This window comes from Dendropsophus ebraccatus, chromosome 2 (genome assembly GCF_027789765.1).
Source record: "Dendropsophus ebraccatus isolate aDenEbr1 chromosome 2, aDenEbr1.pat, whole genome shotgun sequence".
Classification (NCBI taxonomy): domain Eukaryota; kingdom Metazoa; phylum Chordata; class Amphibia; order Anura; family Hylidae; genus Dendropsophus; species Dendropsophus ebraccatus.
The window spans coordinates 56,260,329-56,280,020 of NC_091455.1; the positions used below are offsets into that span (position 1 = coordinate 56,260,329).

Consider the following 19,692-nt stretch of genomic DNA (forward strand, 5'->3'; position numbering starts at 1 on the left):
CTGTCTCCACCTTCCGCACAGAACGGGAAGACTGCGGGAGTCAAATACCGATGGTTCGAGTTCGTACAAACTTGAACATCAGCGCTGTTTGATCATCTCTATTTAGGACAGCAACTCCTTAGTTCATAAAGATGATAGGCAGAAAAGTCGGGTCTACATGACCTACTGAAATCCTAATCTTTGGTTCAACTCGGCCAGGCATGGACGCGTGTTGCATGTCTCCTCTATTCCACAATTCCCTCAAAAGGAGAATTTGTAGGTTTCTTGACATTGATGCCACACTGCACTGTGCCTGGCCGGACGTCCTGAGGCACTTCTTCCCCAAAGACAAACACATAGATGTACAAGCTCTCCAGAAAAGCAGCTTAGCCCAAAGAAATCCTGGGTTTATAGACAACACAGGATTCTAACACATCCTTTCCGAAAAAAACACAAGCCAAAGTCCTTTATTTACTGTGTAGAGGGAAAGGCTTTAGGACCAACTCCTTTCTGACCTAGAATATTGTGAATACTGAATGTATAGTATAACTAGAGCAGATTATATGGGTATTGCACTCAAACATAACTTTTCATATGCTGCTGCCCATGGTGAGACTAACAATTCATAACATACTTCTTATTATCTATTTAGTCCCTCCCCAGTTCTGAGTTGCTGCTTTCTACTGAAGACACAAACATCTGTGTGTTAGCCCTTCTTGCAGATAAAGCCAGTAAGAGACTTTTTTACAGCAACTGTCTCAGAAGGGAGAGAAAGGCTCACACACAGATTTTTGTGTCTTCATCAGAAAGCAGCAGCTGAGAACTGGGGGAAGGAGACAGAATAGATAATAACAGGTATGGAATGAATTGTTAGTCTCACCATGGGCAGCAACATATCGAAATTTATGTTTGAGTGGGAAAACCCCTTTAACCCCTTACTCACAAGCAGTATTTAAAACAGCATGTATGTTTGTGAATTTAATATACAACAATGCAAAGTCATTACTAAAGTACAAATGCACATTGTAATACAGCACAGAAGTGTAAAGACACATAGGAGTAAGCAAAAACAGTATGACACCTAACCAACCAACTCCAGAAGCTGTGTAGTGGGTCACTGCATTATGCTGGTTAACAGTCAAGAAATGTAGCATTCCCCTGTATTAACAAGCTGCATTTACACTATACTTTGTATACTATACACTCCTCTCCTTCTATTTTAGTGGCACTAGTAGTCTGTCCCTGATCCTCTAGGGCTATTTTGAGTCCAGGTCCCATTATCATGGCAGCACCTAAGAATTAGGCTTGATAGGTTTGATCGAACTCAAGCCTAGCTGGACCTTCCGCATTTGATTGCTGAAGCCTTCACGGTCCGTGCGGAAGGAAGAGACATGCCGGGGACCGCCTGGAATTCCAGAATACAGCCTATTACAGTACCTAGGCTGAATCCCGGAATTCCAGGCGGTCCCCAGGATGTCTCTTACTTCCTCACAGACCGATGTTCTATCAAGCCTACTAAGAATCCTCTAATAAAGGACACAATGTTTCCGATGGATATGTATCAGTGAAGGGCAACTTAACCAACATATAAAATAACAAATATCAATTTAAATTTTAAATATGAATTATGGACAGATATAAATTACATCCAGTAACGTTATGTCTGAAAAAGGGTAAAATAACCTTCCAAGAACAATACAAGTAAAGAGACAGGATACAATATATGCCTGTCATATCAACTAATAAAACTAGAAGTTACGACTAAATAAAATGTACCTTTCTTCATGTGTGGCTAGGGTACTTGGCTGTGAGGAATTAAATTAGAACATCAGCTGGGTTTGGCTGATATTAAATGCTTCACTATTCCTTTAAAACATTTATACAATATTCTGCCAGCGTATTTGCAAATTACTGATAAAGTCCTATAACAGTTCTTCAGGTTTATGGGCATCAGCGCTTATTCATTCCTAATTAACAGATCTTTCAGACAGAGGGATAAACTGTCCCCAGGAGAGTCGGCTGCTTTTATTTCTTCATAAGAGCCTGCGTTTTGTGAATGCTGTCAAATTAGCTCTGTTTACAGAAAGCAGATCCTGTAGGCTTTACACAAAGTAGTTTGCAGTAATTCGCACAGCACTTAAAATGTGTGAAGATGTGAAAAATACATTCCTGGCTGGAACGGGGGCGATTACTTGCGTCTGTGGGGACATTGATGTGTTTTTGGTGAGTTGGATCCATACAAAGTCTCCCTGACAACACTGAGCCATATAGGAACCAGAACACAAAATGTCCTCAGGACCTATTAGTTTTCCTATATAACATTTTACCATATAAACTTCGGGCCCGAAGTGAAGTAAGTATGCCTTAGTATATATGTAACATTTAGAGTGGGTTCACACCTAAAGAAATTGCAGCAGATTTCACACTGTTTGCAGCTACTGTATACCTGCTGCAATTTCCCTCCTGTTAGTTTCCATTGGATTACATACTAGCTGCGGAATTGTCATCCTGCTGTGAGTATGTAAGTGGCAGCCCCCTTAACCCCCCACTACGGTTTGTTAGTAATTAGAAGATATTAGTTGCGTTTTATCCATTCTTCGACTCCCTCTTCAAAGTCGAGTTTCAGGAAGAGTGAGGATTTCTTCACTTTAAGGTTAAGTTTACACTACGTAAGTTCTGTGGAAATCATGGCCGTTTTTTCGACGGCCGTGATTTCCACAGGACTAACGTAATGCTGCAGGTTGAAGGGATCCTGGCCAGGGTATATACATGGTATACACTCCGGCTGGGATCCCTAGCGGCGCCGTAGAAAAATGACGTCAGTTTTCTGCGGCTGCTATTCAGTGAATAGCGGCCGCAGAAAACCCTGTCTCTGGCTCTGGCCACTCGCTCCATAGTGTGCAGTTCCCCACTCCCCGTTCCCCGTTATTACATTGAAAACACAGCCATATTTTTACCTCTAAGTGAACAAAACCTACATCAGACCAATCTCCATTTCTTAATGGTTATTGTGCACAAACTGCACTAGCAACTAACTCCTGATAGGTGACATTTTTGGTCATGGTGACAGATAACACCAGTCCATCAGTCTATCATTGCCCCAATGCACATAAATAGGGGACAGTTGCCTGAGACCTGCCCCATATACTCTAATAGAAGATGCCGGCCACTTCAGATGATTGCAGAGGGTGCTGAAGGTTTACAGCAGAGGTAGGGAACCTTGGCTCTTCAGCTGTTGCAAAACTACAACTCCCATCATGCATGGCTGTCCAAGCATGATGGGAGTTGTAGTTTTACAGCAACTGGAGAGCCAAATTTCCCTACCCCTGGTCTATAGTACCTGTTTGTGGGAGTAAGAACCTGTTGATCAAAAATGAATGTCTTGGTTGATGCATTGACTTCAGAATAAGGAAAACATAGCAAAAATGTAGTGTCCCTGCTTTGACATTGTCACATCTGCGGCCGCGGCACATACCTCTCGCCTAGGGAGCGTGTGCGCCGGCTCTGCTATAGTTTAAAAGGTCTGTGTTCCTTTAATTGGCTGCTACTCTGAGGCTCTCTTATAAATTGCAGCCCTGCCCCACCACAGGTGTTGGAGCCTCTACATGCTTCCTATTGTGTTCAGTCCCAGCTACCTGTTGTTCCTGCCATTGTTCCTGTCCGTTGTTCCTGCCAACTGCGGTTCCACTTGTGACTGTTACCCGTGTGTCCAGCTGCCTACCTGCCTGTCTGCCTGCTCACCTACTGTTCCTGCTACACCTCGTCCGCCGTCACTAGCAAGCCAAGCCAGGGGTAGCGACCTGGGGGTCGCCTGCCGCAGCAAGTCCATCCTGCCTTGCGGCGGGCTCTGGTGAAGACCAGCGGCCCCTTAGACTGTTCTCCCTGGTGCGGCTTACGCCATCGCTAGTGACGGTCCAGTGGATCCACGACTCCAGTCATTACAGACATGTAGTGCATGTTAAACTATAAGTATGGTCCATGATATGGGTAATGTAATAAAATACATTGATGGCCTTTGTGAACGGCCTTCTGCTTTGGCTCATATAGAAGCATCCAGAGTAAAGGACTTACTTCTATTAGAACTATGACAATTATTGTATTACACAGCCAACCCAAATGATACTGTTTCCAACCATTTACCTTTCCTTTGGTAAAAGAAATGACATCAGTGTCAGATGCATTCAGCAATCTTTTTCCTGTGTCTCCGTGTTCTCCTTCGATGCAGATATACATTTGGCCGGTACTCCTTTCCACCATTTGATCGCCGGTGTGTACAGAAATAGTGTAGTCTACCACTGGAAATAATAACCATGCATGTTTTCATTAAATGCAATTTCACACTGAATGGATGTGTAATAGGAAAATGAAAAAGCTCCTATTCACCTGGAAGGGGATCGGTGTATGGATAGAGTGCAGGGCTCTCCACACATCTGTCCTCATTAGGTCTCATCCAGCATTCAAAACTGAGCCACATCTGCTGATTCGTCACTGTGTGTTTCATGTGTATTGAAGATAGATACCATGACCGGAACACTTGTCTACGCCACCAGGAAACCTGAACCTTAAAGATTGTGCCCACTTGTAGTTCATCCTAAAATTCAAATGTGAAAACTAATTGTTATGATAATGACGGAATAGAGAACAATGAAGAGTTGACTTTTCCATCATTCCAACGTCTAATGGTGCGTTTACACAGAGAGATTTATCTGACAGATTATTGAAGCCAAAGCCAGGAATGGATTTAAAAAAGAGGAGAAATCTTAGTCTTTCCTTTATGACCTGTTCTCTGTTTATAGTCCGTTTCTGACTTTGGCTTCAAAAATCTGTCAGATAAATCTCTCTGTAAATGCACCCTAATATATGCACACTAGCTGAATATATCGTTTTAGCAGGTGTGAGGACCTACAACAAGATTAAGTAACAAAAAATCCACGTTCCCCCTATGTGTGCTGCAGATCTGCAGCAGGTATGGAGGACTAGCTCCAATGTCATTCTGTGGTGCTAATACTTAGCATTTCCAGCAGAAAGTAGGAGCGGAAAATTTATTTTTACAAGAGCTTTTTCTGCACTGAAGGCAAATTATCATGGAAATTATCTGATGCATGTGAAAAATTATTTATATGCATAAGATTATAACTTTATATGCGCTATGGTAAAAGCATCTGGAAGAAATGGATTTGAAAATGTATACTTCAAGTGGATTTCTTTATAGAAAAATTCTGCACCATGTAGTTAATATTTTATATGTAAAATGGAGGTATGGGGAGAAGCCATAGCTCTTTTCTTTTTTTTTCAAGTGGTCCAGAAATGATCCCTACTTTAATGGTAATAACAGATTTTGCACCAGGAAAGAAAATGTTGCATTTTGGGGAGTAGCAACAGGATTGGCATGCTGAAAAGTGAAGCAGAAATGGCACACTTGAATTTCCTATTTAAAAGGGAACTATCAGCAAGTTAGACAAATCTAACCTGCTGATATGTCCCTACTGCACATTAGACACCGAGGAGGAAGGAATGTTCCTGTGCAGTTAGTTGTGTTCCCCACGGTCCAGTGAGACCGCTAGGAGCACTGGGGAGCCACTAGGAGCACTGTGTTTTTAATCCACTTCTGGGTTTGGTTGCAATATGAGGACCACAATACTGAGCGAAAATACTGTGTGTGAACCCAGCCTCTGTGATTGGCTATTAGGCAGTTCTTGCTCTTTGTTTATTTTTAACTCACCCATAGCCATATGTAAAACGTTATATCCCCTTTAACCATATTCTAAGTCAGTATGATTGCAGTGAGTACAAATAAATAATGTACACCTGCTGTTATGTTTTACCAGATTTAAAAACAAAACAAAAGGGAAATGCTTTACCATTTATCTTTCTATTGCTTTGCTTTTGCTGTCCAGGCATGATTGGAATTGTAGTTTTGTTGGAGGGACGAAGGATCCCCATCCCTGGATTAGGGGAAGGGCTTGTTTTTTGCAGGGCAATGTGTCATTCTCAATATCACCATTTTTGGGTACACACAATTTTTTAATCACACTTTATTACATTAAGAGGCAAGGTGACAATAAAACAGCAGCTTTTTCGTTGTGTAACATTTGTGTTGTGTAACATTGTGTGGCATTTATAATTCATAGTTACACTGATGCATAAACAATAGAGTAAACACCGTTCCATGTGCTAAAAAAACAAGTGATATTTGGGTGAGAAAAATATTTGACAAAATGGAATTTTCTGCGCCCAAAGAAAGAAACAAGATACGTTATTAAAGCAGTTATTACATTCTGTGTACAAATCAGACAAAATAAAGGATAGAGAAAATGAGCTGAAGTAAGTTACATCCCTTACATTACATTGAAAATTGGCTTAATAAGGAAATAATCAAGCCTAATGTTCATTCATGGAAAAATGCATACAAGCTACAAGAGTATTTATAGTCTTATGGCTCTGGGCTTTATAGATGCATGATGTGGTTGCTAAGTATTGCCTGTGGGCTTGCGTCTTATAGAGAAGTTAACCTAAAGAGGCCGTCCATATGTCTTATTTGGCCACGTTAAACTGACAGAGGAGGGAATTCCTGTGTTGAGAATTCCTCTCCATCATCTAAATCCAGGTATAAACATCTAAAGCTAAAGAAATGAACGCATGTATAGTGCGGGTTCGTTAATGGTAAAAGCTGACGGCAATATTTCCCACCAGAATCCCACAGTTAAGACCTCAACTCCTACAGTTAAAATGTTCTAATGATATGTCATAGATACGTGTCAGAACATCAAATACCTGTGTATCTGTGATCGCAGAAAATCCATGATTTCTAGAGGTAACGTCTCTGTACATTGTCTGGAGGCCTTTGGCGATGCTTATAGACGCATGATTCTACACCTACACCATTGATTGTAATGTTATATTGCCTAGGTTGTTGTGCAAGATTTCCAATAAAGTTACATAAGTGGGGCAATGAGTGCAAAAATCAGTGATCAAAAGCATATGTATAAACATGCATATTGGTTAGATTTTTTTATAATTTTTTTTTTTTTTTGCCGTTCTGTCGATAATGTATTGGTTTTTAAAAATCATGATTTTTATTGTTTTACTACTCCCCCCCCCCCATGAAAATAATCAGAGAATAAATTAACAGAAAGCCCTGAAAGATGACTAATGCTACAGTCAGGGAGCATGAAGCATGTCCTGGACGTTGTACAGAGAAGAATTAAAGGCTAAAGACAAGAGTAAGACTTGGTATGAAAGGTAAACTTTAAGCTTACTTTTGCTACTACAGCCTCTGCAGCTAGTTGTTTGAGCTCTATTTTCTCTCTTCATTTGTACACAGCCTATGTGATAATCCCCTGCAGACTGCTTTGTATCCATTATCCTGTCCTCCCAGCCTGTGTGAGCTGCCCTCCAAGGTTGCTCTCCCCCTATCCAACCAACTATGTTTGGATATTGTATATTCTGTGTAATGTATATGCTGCTGTTGTACGAGTTACTTAACAGCATACATTTGTCACTGCAAGGGTTGATTATCACAGTCAGTGTCTTTATCACATCAAGTCACATGTATAGAAGTAAGATCATTTGGTCACATGATGCCTCTTAACCAATGAGAGCAGTCCCTACTCCAGTCCCTACTACCCTAGAAAGCAGTGGACCTAAACCAATTTTAACCAGTCTGACCTTGGCTTTTGGTTAGTGCACATGTCTGCTAGTTCAGCTTCTCTTGGTTAGATCATTTAGTCAGCTGATAAGCTGTAAGTGAATACAGAAAGAGACAAGCAAATAGGGAGATATTCCATGAACAGCTCAAGCTCCTGAAGTTGCCTCTGAGCTCTAACTGATTGTTTGCAAAAGTCCAAGAAGAGCTTCCTTTCTATTACAAGCAAGTCACTACCAGTCCATGCTGCGAGGATAACTTCCATATTCTTCAACAAACTTCTTCAAGTTCAGGGTTGGTGAAACTGCAAAAGCACTCCTTGGCTTTGATGCATGGCCGGCGTTAGGGGGGGGCAAAGAGGGCAGTTGCCCAGGGCCCCCATCCCCCAGGGGCCCCCTGCCCCAGTTACAGTGAGTGTTAGGTGCAGGAGCGCACAGACAGCGTCCTGCAGCCTCTGTCACTGATCTCTGGCTGCAGCTGATGGCTGCTATCAGGGTCACACAGAGGCTACAGGACGCTCTGCTCCGGAGTGTGTATGCATTTTTTAAAACCATGCATATAGATAGTTTTTGTGTTTACACCACTAGCGGCGGTGCTGACATGTAGCAGCGGTCCTGACATGTAGCGGCAGTCCCGGCATGTAGCGGCAGTCCCGGCATGTAGCGGCAGTCCCGGCATGTAACCTTCTGAATTGACTCAATGTGACTAAGGGCCATAATACACGAAGCGAAAATTGTCCTAACCTGGCCGATATCGCTCTGTGTATATAGAGACAACAGTAATCAAATGATCATTGTCTTTTGGCAACTGTAAAAATCATTGTCTGCTGATTGTGCGTATAACAAAATAAAGCTGGTACTTACCTGATCACGTTCCCCGGTGTCCTCAGGCCTTGTCTGTTTGTTATGGCCAGTGATTGGCTGAATGGCCGATCACTTCAGAGAGAGGACCAGAAGTGAGAGCTGGGACTGGGGGATCCCACAGACAAGGCCTGAGGACACCGGGGAACGTGATCAGCTAGTATATATCTTCATTGTTTACTATATACAGCAAGGGCTGCACACACATCACTAATGATATATATATATATATATATATATATATATATATATATATATATATATATATATAAAATCTCATCTGGCCCCATCCTCCCCATACACATGAATGTTCGGCACAGCTGAGCGTTTCTGTGTTCTCTATAGGAGGGGTAGCCATAGCCAGACAGATCTGATGACGGCTTGTCTCTCTGAGAACAAAGAGGTTGGATGTTGATTTTCCATCAAGCCCAACCCCATATGTCCACTGATATCATGTCAGAGGACTGTACAAAGCGCCCCATTCACCTTACACTGATGGCCGAACCCACCACGAGCAGCAGGTACCACCAAAAAGTGTTAGGGAACCTTAAATTGCTGCTACAATATTTCAGCATTTGAGGCCCCACCTTCAACTTTGCCCAGGGCCACATTTAGTCTAAAACCGGCCCTGCTTTGATGTTTAGTAAATTCAGAACTAGAGATGAGTGCAACTAGAGCCTTCTTGAGATCAATCGTTTGGCATTTGATTACCGGTGGCTGATGTAGTTGTATGCAGCCCTAGGGAGTCCTAAAAACATGGATACAGCCACAGGCGGTATCTATCTTGTGCTATACTTCATCAGCTACCGTTATTCCAATGCCCAATGATCGGTCTTGAGCATGCTTGAGTAGCGCTCATCTCTATCTATAACCCTTAGCAACTTAGCTATATATGTCTACTAAAGTGCCCTAAAGCTAAAAATTTTAGTTAACTTATTAATTGCAGTAACCTTAGGGTGAAAGTGACCAATTCTTCTTGTACTTGTTGTACTTGAATTGTTCAGTAAAGCTTAAAGTGTACCTGTCATTATAACTTTCAAAATCTAAATCAACAGTATATGTGAAATAAAGCAAGTTTGCAATTTACATTCATTTTTTTTAGTTATCATGGGAAACACAGCTCTTTGCACCAGTCTAAATTTTACAACCTTTGATAAATCTCCCCCTTTGTGTTTAGTCTCTATGAACAAAGAGACTAAATGCAGGAAGTCTTGGTCATTTGAGCACTTATAGAGAAGGCCGTCATTTGATTGATGGACCCGTTGATCTGTGACTCTCTGTACTGGCCGGAACTCACTGCATTAAGTCTCTTTTTTTATCAGCAAAAGACTAAAAAGCTTCAAGAGACTGGGCCTGGATACAACCTGGATACAAGTAAGTATAGCTTTGTTTTAAAGCATGATAGCTAAAAAAAATGAATGTAAATTGCAAACTGGCTTTATATCACATATTCTGTTGATTTACATTCTAAAAGTTATAACAGTGACACTTTAAAGTTGTTTAATGGAATGATAGCGTCAGAAGTCATTCGTCTGCACTTTGTATCACTGAAACAGCTCATTGTAACACAGTGTGTTATGGTACACTAGGGACACTAGTATCGCTACGTGACATATGCACCCAGGTAGCACTGCATTATACCATCTGTTGTATCCCCTCATGGTCCCCACATCTGTCTGACAGATTTGTCTACTTTTTCTCTAAACTAAATGGTAGGAATTTTGTAAGATTATTTAGAAAGTTGCTTTACTTTGCTTCCAAGAAACAATTTAAGACAAAAAAAATGGTGTTTATAGCTTGTAAATCACCCAAATAATTATTTCAAAGCAGGGCTGTGGGCCTCACCATTGGGCCTTACCATTGGCCAGAGATCATGGCTAAATTTATCAAATGTTAATCACCCAGGACCCGGAAAACCAGTTAAACATTCAAAATAAAAAATAAAAAAAATGTTAAGACAGTGACTGGTGCAACCACATTTGTTCACTTCTGTGAAAACTAATTCCCAGTTGTGCCACACCAACAGCTAGGGGGCAGTGTGGTTGTCATGCAGTTCAAGAAGAATCTTTTTATTTACTTCTCCTCTCAAATACTATACTATAAAATGATAACTGTTTCTGCTGCAAAATATACTATATATACAGCTTAGTCCCATACAAACTATTTGATAAATGTAAGACAATAGAAGGCTGGTTTACAGTGTAAGATATGCAATACTGTTAATTATTTGTGAAGCATAAATACCTCAACCTGAAGTGTGTTCCCATCAATTGTTACTTCCGTGTGGACTTTCCCCTCGTGACCATAAAATGAAACAGAAAAGCTATTCAGATTCTCTGTACTTTCAAATCCGGAGCCAGTGATATCAATTATCCATAAGCCGCCAAGCTCAGCCATAGGTATGGGGCTTTCTGATAATCTTTTGCCTTAAATATGAAAACAGGAGGAAAAAAAAACAAGAAAAAGAGTAAAAACTGAAAATAAAAATGATGGAATATTTATTTGACATATTACAGGTTAAGACGTCTTGCACTAATAGTAACCATGGTAACAGTTTTTGAAAACTGTCCTAGACAAATCTATTCTGTTTAGTTTTGCTTTGTGAGGTACACGGCTGTAACTCCAGATATCAAAAAGAATCTTTTTTCCCATAAAGTAGCACAGGATTAGTAAATGTGGTGCACAGAGTAGAACTTGTAGCAAATAACATATTCACAAGACGGCTTCGAGTTTTCCATAGTTTCTAGTTTCATGCAGGAAAAACACATTTACAATGCAACTACAGCTCATGTGGCCTACATCTTAAAGGGGTTTCCCAGGTAAAATTTATTGCTGGCCTATCCTCAAGAAAGGTTATTAATATCATACGGTGGGGTCTGACATCTCGGCCCCTAACCGATAAGCCGTTTGCTAGATCCATGTGGCCCTTATACACAGAGCTAGAAGCAGACTGATCCATCCATTGTATCAAGATCACTTTAATGGGTGCTGATCTGCAGTAACTGATCTAATAGGGTAACTGATGGGGTAAAGATCAGAAGCAATGTGAGAAAATATCACTTTACTGAAAGAGTAGTAGATGCTTGGAACAAACTTCCAGCAGATATGGTTGGTAAATCTACAATAACTGGATGTAAAATCTGCCTGGGATAAACATATAAGAAGGGAAGTACTAAAAGGAAAGACTAGATGGACCAGGGGGGCTTTTTCTGGTGACAATCTTCTATGTTTCTGTGTAATTTTCATGCACTATATGCTTTTCGATTCAGATTCATACACCCTTTCTATCTAGGATGGAAGAAATTCTGCAAACTAACTTGGTGGTTAATGTGGTGGAGACTTATTACATTACTTTGCTCTTAAAGATTTCCTTCACAAACTCTTATAGAGGCAGACTGCATTGGTGGGGGTAGAATTTTATACATCTGTGGCAATGGGATTGAATGAAACACCTGAATTTAATGATTAAAAGCTGGGGCCTAAATTTTTTGTCCATACCGCATTCCATAATGCTGCGTTTACATGGAACGATTACCGTTCGAATTTGCACGATACCGATCTAATTTGAACGATAATCGTATGTGTAAACACAGCGAACGATCAAACGATGAGCGAGAAATGGTTCATTTTGATCTTTGAATATGTTCTTAAATCGTTGTTTGTCGTTTGCAAAAAATTCGCAGATCGTTCCATGTAAACAGTCGTTCACCGATTTAACCTATGTGCGAGATAGGCTTAAGTGATCGCAAAATGATCGCAAAAGATTTTTTCGTGCGATATATTGTTCCGTCTAAACGCTGATCGTTATTTTAAAAAAATCGTTACTTCAAAATCATTAATCGTACGATCGGGCGAATTATCCCTCCGTGTAAACGCAGCATAAGAGTCCTTCTCTGTAATGGTGATTGCTGGCCATTTTGTATGGGATGATTTGGCGTGAATATTTCTAATGTCGATAATTGGCCCATGTGTCGGCAATGAGTTAAATGCCCATTCAGAACATGCGATCAGCCAGACAGTGCAAGATATCTTGTTCTTTGACATGGGCCAATTATCAACAGTAAACATTCCTGCCTGGTGATATAATCGTCCCTTAAAATGCCCATGAAATTACTTAGAAAAATAACTTCTTATTAGACTTGAGTAAACTTTGAGCATGCTTGAGTTCGTCTGAACCCGAGCATGCAGCATTTGGTAAGCAGTGGCTGCTAAAGTTACATGCAGTCCTAAAGCTGCCTGAAAAGCATGAATACAGCCTATGGCCTATGGCTGTATCTATGTTTTCTAGGACTCCCTAGGGCTGCATCCAACTTCAGCAGCCACTGCTAACCAATTGCCGCACGCTCGGAATCAGACGAACTCAAGAATGCTCAAAATTTACTCAGCTCTACTTCTTTTATAACAGTTCATCCCACTTATTTGAAAAAGACCAACCCCTTTCAAATGAAGACTGTTGAGCCATTGAGGCATAAGAATTGATCAAATCTGTACCTGTTGTGTACAATTTACAGACTGTCTGACACAAGCCCAGGTGGCTATCCAACCAATTCCAAAATGGAAAAACCCATTCCGTATGCGAATCTTTTGATTCTTTAATGGTGACCATCTTCATATACATTCCTGCTCCATAACCTTCTCTGTCATGTCCCAGTACAACTTTTCTTAGCTGACCCAGAGACACAGCTTCCAGTTCAAAACTGTCAACCTGCAAGATATAGAAGCAGTAAAACTACCATTACAACCACACATACATGGTATGACTGGTAAAAGTATAGTTTGGTACAGGGCCGGCTATTCCATGGCATGCATTGGTATTATCGTACTTACTATACATTATGCATCAAACATGCTAACTGCGTTCATGACCCTTGATGGATGTATAAGGAAGCACAGTAAGAGGATTATAGAAAGAAAAGTTTAGTGGTATAGTATACTGTAGTATAGAAGCATAGTAGTTTATAAGTGTAACGTTCTCATGTGTCCCATTCTTCTCAGAGTAAATCTGTCACCCCCTGACTGGCTACACAGCTGGTGTCACCTGTGCATAGACTTTAATAAATGCATTCAGAACAGCTTTGTTGCCTGTGTCTGTGTTTTATGTACATAAAAAGTCCTGTATTCAAGCCATGAATAGTATCAAGGATGCAGGGCCTAGGGTTTCTTGGGCCCCAGCAACACTTCACCTCATTGTCCTGTATGCTGCGCCTTCGTGTAATTGGCAGCATGTACTGTGCGTGTACAGCACGATGAGACGTAGCGGCATAATAGCCCATGAAACCCAAGGATAGAGATGAGCGAACCGGTTCGGCCGGTATGGGATTCAGTTCAGATTTTTCCAAAAATCCGAGTCCGGTTGCATTCGGATTTGGAAGTCCGCACCGAATTTTTTTTTTCTTGCTTTCTAGAAAGCAGGAAGTGTTCTGGGTGGGAAAAGCGCTTTCCCATGATGCCCGGGACACATCCAATCAGCAGGGATGTTGCACTAGCCCACCCCCTGTGTGACGTCGGTATTGCTTTAAGAGGAGCGGTCACATGACCGCATGAGGCAGTCTGCACAGAGAGAGGAAGGAGACTGTCAGCAGTGCATAGAGCTTGTCAAGAACAAAACGCTGCTGCTGCTGCACGCTGCTGTACTGAGAAGATATTGTACAAAAGCAAAGACAAAAAGATTATTAGGAAAGCGGAGAGGAGAAACAGTGATTGAGAGAGAAAAATAGAGAGGGCGAAAGATAGATAGGTAGATAGATTAGGCATAGGAGAGCAAAGGAAGCACAAAACTCACTTTCAATTTGATATTAAAGGGGTATTCAATTAGATATTAAAGAGGTATTCCAGCATTACAAAAACATGGCCACTTTCTTCGAGGGACGGCACCACTCTTGTCTCAGGTTTGGGTTGGGTTTTGCAATTCAGTTTCATTGAAGTTAATGGAGCGTAATTGCAAACCATACCTGAACTGGGGACAAGAGTGGAGCTGTCTCTGGTAGACAGTGGCCATGTTTTTATAGCACTGGATGTACCCTTTAACATTTACTAGACTGTTGTTCAGAGTTTGGAGGGAGATGCAGTTTTGTATGGACATGAGAGCACTGTCCAGTTCTGTCACACACTGTAACATTAATATCACCTCATGGATAATGTTCTTATCCTAGCAGCTATGGATCATTTATTTCTACACTGATTCCTGTGAATCCTTACAGATTGCTTTGACAGTTTTCCATTGGGCCCATTTTTTTCCATTAGAAATGAAGATAAAGAATGTTGGCTTGTGACTTCAAGACCACTAAACACCCACATGTGAACAGAGTATTACAGAATACAGAGCCTATGAAGCTCTGTATAAGTCTGAATTAGCAAGGGCTAGTCGTGTCATGAAGCCAGAGCACTTACAGAGAGTCACTAAAGCACTAAATACAGTACATATACTCTTGTGACAGTTATAAAATATATGATTTATAGCACATACTTCTCCACATATGAGAATTATAGTCTAATTTCCCCAATTTATGGCTAATTTTATAAAAGTCAAAAGACCTATCATTTATGTTTTGATCATGAGAAACTTAGAGGGAATCGTACTAAAGCAAGGGAAGAACTTAGTGCAGGGATTGCCTTGGTCATACAAAGTGCTCAGACACTCCATCAGCCATGACTGGGTTGCCAAAGAGGTCTATGAGGTTTTTTATGTACCTCTGTAGGTTTTCAATGATTTTTTTTCTTCAGATTGATTTAAAGCGAATGTACCAGCAGTACATTTGCTTTAAGTTTTTCCCATGGACAGAACTGTGCCGGCGCGGGGAAGCCAGCTCTGCCATTCTTTTTTTGAACCGTGGTCCAGTTCCTGCGTACAGTGCCGTTCTATTCACAGGTACCAGCCGGGGCTGAAGGACTAGAGGCAGGCCGGCCTGTCCCCAGTGGGAGGGAATCCCCTCTCCTCTATAACGCAGCTCCATTAGAATCAATGGAGCCATGTCATAGAGGGGCGGAGGTTGCCTCCAGTGCTTCAGCCCCAGCCGTTGCCGGGGAATAGAACAGAGCCGTATGTGGGAATCGGGCCATGGTTAAAAAAAAAAAGGACCACAGCACCAGCTTCCCCATGCCGTTCTGTCCATGTGAAAAACTTACAGCGAATGTCCTGCTGGTACATTTGTTTTAAGATTTAGGCTATGTTCCCACACAGTATTTTTGGTCAGTATTTTGCAACCAAAACCAGGAGTGGATTGAACACAGGAAGGCTATGTTCACACACTGGAGAAATGGTGGAGTGGATGATTGCCATTTAATGTCAAATAATTGCTGTTAGTTTATATCAATGACCTTAGTTTGTTGTTATTTGCCTCTAGTCAAGAGAATGGGCCCCACAGATTTACTATAGAATCCATCTCCTGCAGTGAGGAGAGTGGCAGGGAGGCGAGCGCTGAGCTTTTGTGCCAGCAATGGATGGGGGTCTTAGCACCTAGACCAGGGGTGGGGAACCTCCGGCCCGCGGGCCGCATCCGGCCCCTGAGACCTCCCGATGCGGCCCGCGGCCCGCAGCTCCCCTGTGATGCTCGCCGCTCTGCTGGGGAAGAAGCCGGCATACACCGCATCCTCCGGTGTCTGTGACAGCTGGCGGACACCGGAGGATGCTGTCTGTGCCGGCTTCTTCCCCAGCAGAGCGGCGCGTGTCTTTAGTCTCCTGCTGGCCGTGCGCGATGACGTCATTTCATCGCGCGCCGCCTGCAGGAGAAGACCGGCACAGAGGACCTGGGAGAGAAGAGGACATGGGCAGCGTGGGAGCGGAGGTAAGGTGAGTGGGATGTTTATTTTTTTATTTGGGGCTTAACTAGGATCCCAGGGACATGACTGATGGGGGGGGACAACTAGGCTACCAGGGACATGACTGATGGGGGGACAACTAGGCTACCGGGGACATGACTGATGGGGGGACAACTAGGCTACCAGAGACATGACTGATGGGGGGGGAATAACTAGGCTACCAGGGACATGCCTGATGGGGGTTAACTAGGCTACCAGGGACATGACTTGGGGGTTAACTAGACTACAAGGGGCATCACTGGGGGTTAACTACAATAGCAGGGGCACTAGGGGAACAATACTATGCCTTGTCCTGGGTGCTGCAAACCCCCGCTACTAACTGCCGCGCACGGTATGCGGCCCTCGAATGATTTTATTAATGCCCGACCGGCCCTCGACATGGAAAAGGTTCCCCACCCCTGACCTAGACCCTGACAGATCAAAACTTTTGACATCTCTGACTCTGTAACATAGTTTTAAATGACCATAACACTTTAAATTCAGAATCCTTATCATGCAGGACAATATTGCTGACCATGTAACCGCCACATCGCCTCTGTATTAGATGTAGATTTCAAATGTTAAATGATGTTGAAAAGGGAAACTACACATTAATGTTCACCTTCAAAAACCACTGGCACAGCTATAAAGTATTGGAACAAATTATGTGTAACTTTACTGTCAGACATTGAGTATAATGTGCGACTGACCTAAAGTTAATAAACTATGAACAAGAGTGAATAATAGCAGAAACTATTTATCAGCTTCTATATTCTACTGTGATTCCTTCTGCATTCATACATTATGACTAATAGTTAAAGTGATAAATATGGGTAATAAATGTTCAGTGGTAGTGTTAATACATTCAATGAATAGCTGTTATAAATAAAAAAAGCTTATTTCATAGGGAAAATGCAAAGTGCTAAAGACGTCTTTTATGTTTTAATTTTACCATTCCTCGTTTTCAAATATGATTTTATCGAACTCCAAGTTAATAAAGTGGGTGACCTCATTTAAGATCCTTGTTTTTAAGCTGTGGGTGGGACTGGCTAAAAGGAGTGTCTTTTCTTGGTACCCAGAACATCCTAATATTACACAGATTACAGCCGGGGACTTGTGTTTCAGCACTAAGTCTGTAAGGCTGACGACAACACCATTTGGGTCCTACTTCTGCTCTGCTCAGTCCTGTCCACCCTCTACAGCACTCCTAGCTGGTCCTGGATCTGCTCTTCTAATGTCTCCCATTGTCTGCTGTGTCTTTCCGAACGCAGCTGCTGTGACATCTCTGTCCACTAGGGTCACTTGCTGTGGATTTAAAGGACCAGTGTGTCTCCACCTATTTCTGCAATTCCTGTTCCACCTATACCTATTTAGAGTTGCTCTACCTGTTCCTTCCTGCCTGAACATTGTTAAATTTTTGTGTTCCAAGCAAAGGTTTGCTCCAGCAATTCTGCTGATTTTCCGTGTACCCATGCTTGTGCTTACCCATGTCAATTCTTTGGCCAGATGACGGATTGGGTTTAAGAATATCAATGAGTCTATGGGACAGACTCCGTTTGAAAATTCTGCCCAAATTCCATAGTGGGCACATACCCTAAGAGTGACACTGTGCTCAGACTGCTGTAGTTCAATTTCTAAATAGACTAGGGATGGTCCGAACCCTCCGAGGTTCGGGTTTGTATGAACCCGAACGCTCAGCATCAGATTCCTGCTGTCTGCCCGCTCCGTGGAGCGGGCGGATACAGCGGGAGGAACGCCTGGAAAACTGGGATACAGCCTATGGCTATGGCTGTATCCCAGTTTTCCAGGCGGTCCTCCCGCTGGATCCGCCCGCTGCATGGAGCGGGCAGACAGCGAGAATCATTACCGAGAGTTTGGGTTCGTATGATGGTTTGGACCATCGGACCATCCCTAAAATAGACTAATTGGGGTTTTAGCTGATAGACTTCCATCAATCTGTATAATATGAAGAGGTTCACAAAAACTGTTATTATGTTCTGAATATTATAAGAATCAAAGCACTTTTTACTTTGTTCTAAATGTAAAAGCAGTAAACACCTCTGCGTAATAAAACCCTGGTTTACCTTATTTCGTGTGAATCTGTCTCCAGGGATGGATGATTTGTGCAGTTTCCTTGCACCTGAGTCTCCTCTCTCTCCATAGAGAGTTATGTATACATTAGCCAATGTCTCTGCTCCCCAATGATCACCAGTGTGCACTGACACAATATACTGATTAACTGAAAGGAAATTATTAAGAAAGTCAGTATCACAGTAAACAGCATATGTTATGAAAAAGGGAAAATCATTTTCTACTATAGAAATGTTAATCTATGCAGTTCCTTCTTGACAACAGATGCCATTGTCAGCACATGATGCTACTGAAATTCATCAAAATGAAATCGTGGATAGTGACTTAGAGAATAGATAAGATAAGAACTCTGAAAGAGTTAAAGGGGTACTCCAGCGGGAAAAAAATTACAGTGGTACCTCGGTTTAAGAGTAACTTGGATTAAGAGAGTTTTGAAAGAAGATCTCACAGTTTTTTAAAAATTGTAACTTGGTTTAAGAGCATTGCTTTGGTTTAAGAGCTCCCTGTACTGGGTGGGAAGGGTAGTTGGGGAGGGGCATGGTCTACACAGTGTGATCTGTAGAACTGTACTCTGACCCAGGAAGTCTCCCTCACCTTCCAAATCATAGCAGATCCACTTCAGGCTGGGGCTTGCATCAGGGGACAGGACTGTGGAGGTAATCTCTTCATAGCTGTAACCCCCAGACAGAGAGTGCTGCATGTATGTGCCCATCATGTTAACATGTTATTCAGAATTTTTAAAAAATCATTATTTTTGGGTGTGGAACCACTTGTCTGCATTTCAATGATTTCTTATGGAAAAATTTTCTTTGGTTTAAGAGTGATTTGGTCCCAGAATGAATTATGTTCGGAATCCAAGGCACCACTGTATTTCAAATCAACTGGTGTCAGAACGTGCCAGAGATTTGTAATTAACTTTTATAAAAAAAAATTGTCTTCCAGTACTTATCAGCTGCTGTATGTCTTGCATGAAGTGGTAGATTGTTTCCAGTCCGACGCACTGCTCACTGCTGCCACCTCTGTCTGTGTCGAGAGCAGTGCTAAATCCCTATAGAAAATCTCTCCTGTATTCTTGACTGGAAAGAATCCACCACTACCTGCAGGACATACAGCAGCTGATAAGTATTGGGACACTTGAGATTTTTTTTTTAATAGAGGTAAATCACTGTCACTTACTGGTACCAGTTGATTTGAAAGATTTTTTTGCTGGAGTACCCAATTGAATCTTTGTGCTACTGCACTGACACAGCTGTCTATAGTAGCGCAGAGGTTTAACAGTTTTGTAGCTCACAGTGTTATAATAAATGATGATGACAGGAG

At 41.9% G+C, this 19,692-nt stretch overlaps 1 protein-coding gene across 5 annotated transcripts in view; it reads right to left on the reverse strand.

Moving 5' to 3' along the window:
* Positions 1 to 19,692, reverse strand: part of RP1 (RP1 axonemal microtubule associated) — a 313,669-nt gene that overhangs the window by 104,412 nt on the left and 189,565 nt on the right. For all 5 annotated transcript variants that reach the window (XM_069957582.1, XM_069957581.1, XM_069957583.1 and 2 more), the window contains exons 38-42: positions 18,366 to 18,520; positions 12,976 to 13,189; positions 10,729 to 10,910; positions 4,363 to 4,570; positions 4,120 to 4,274 (exon numbers count right to left, since the gene is read on the reverse strand). In XM_069957582.1, the coding sequence (XP_069813683.1) occupies positions 4,120 to 4,274; positions 4,363 to 4,570; positions 10,729 to 10,910; positions 12,976 to 13,189; positions 18,366 to 18,520 (914 nt within the window). The remainder of the gene's footprint in view (positions 1 to 4,119; positions 4,275 to 4,362; positions 4,571 to 10,728; positions 10,911 to 12,975; positions 13,190 to 18,365; positions 18,521 to 19,692) is intronic.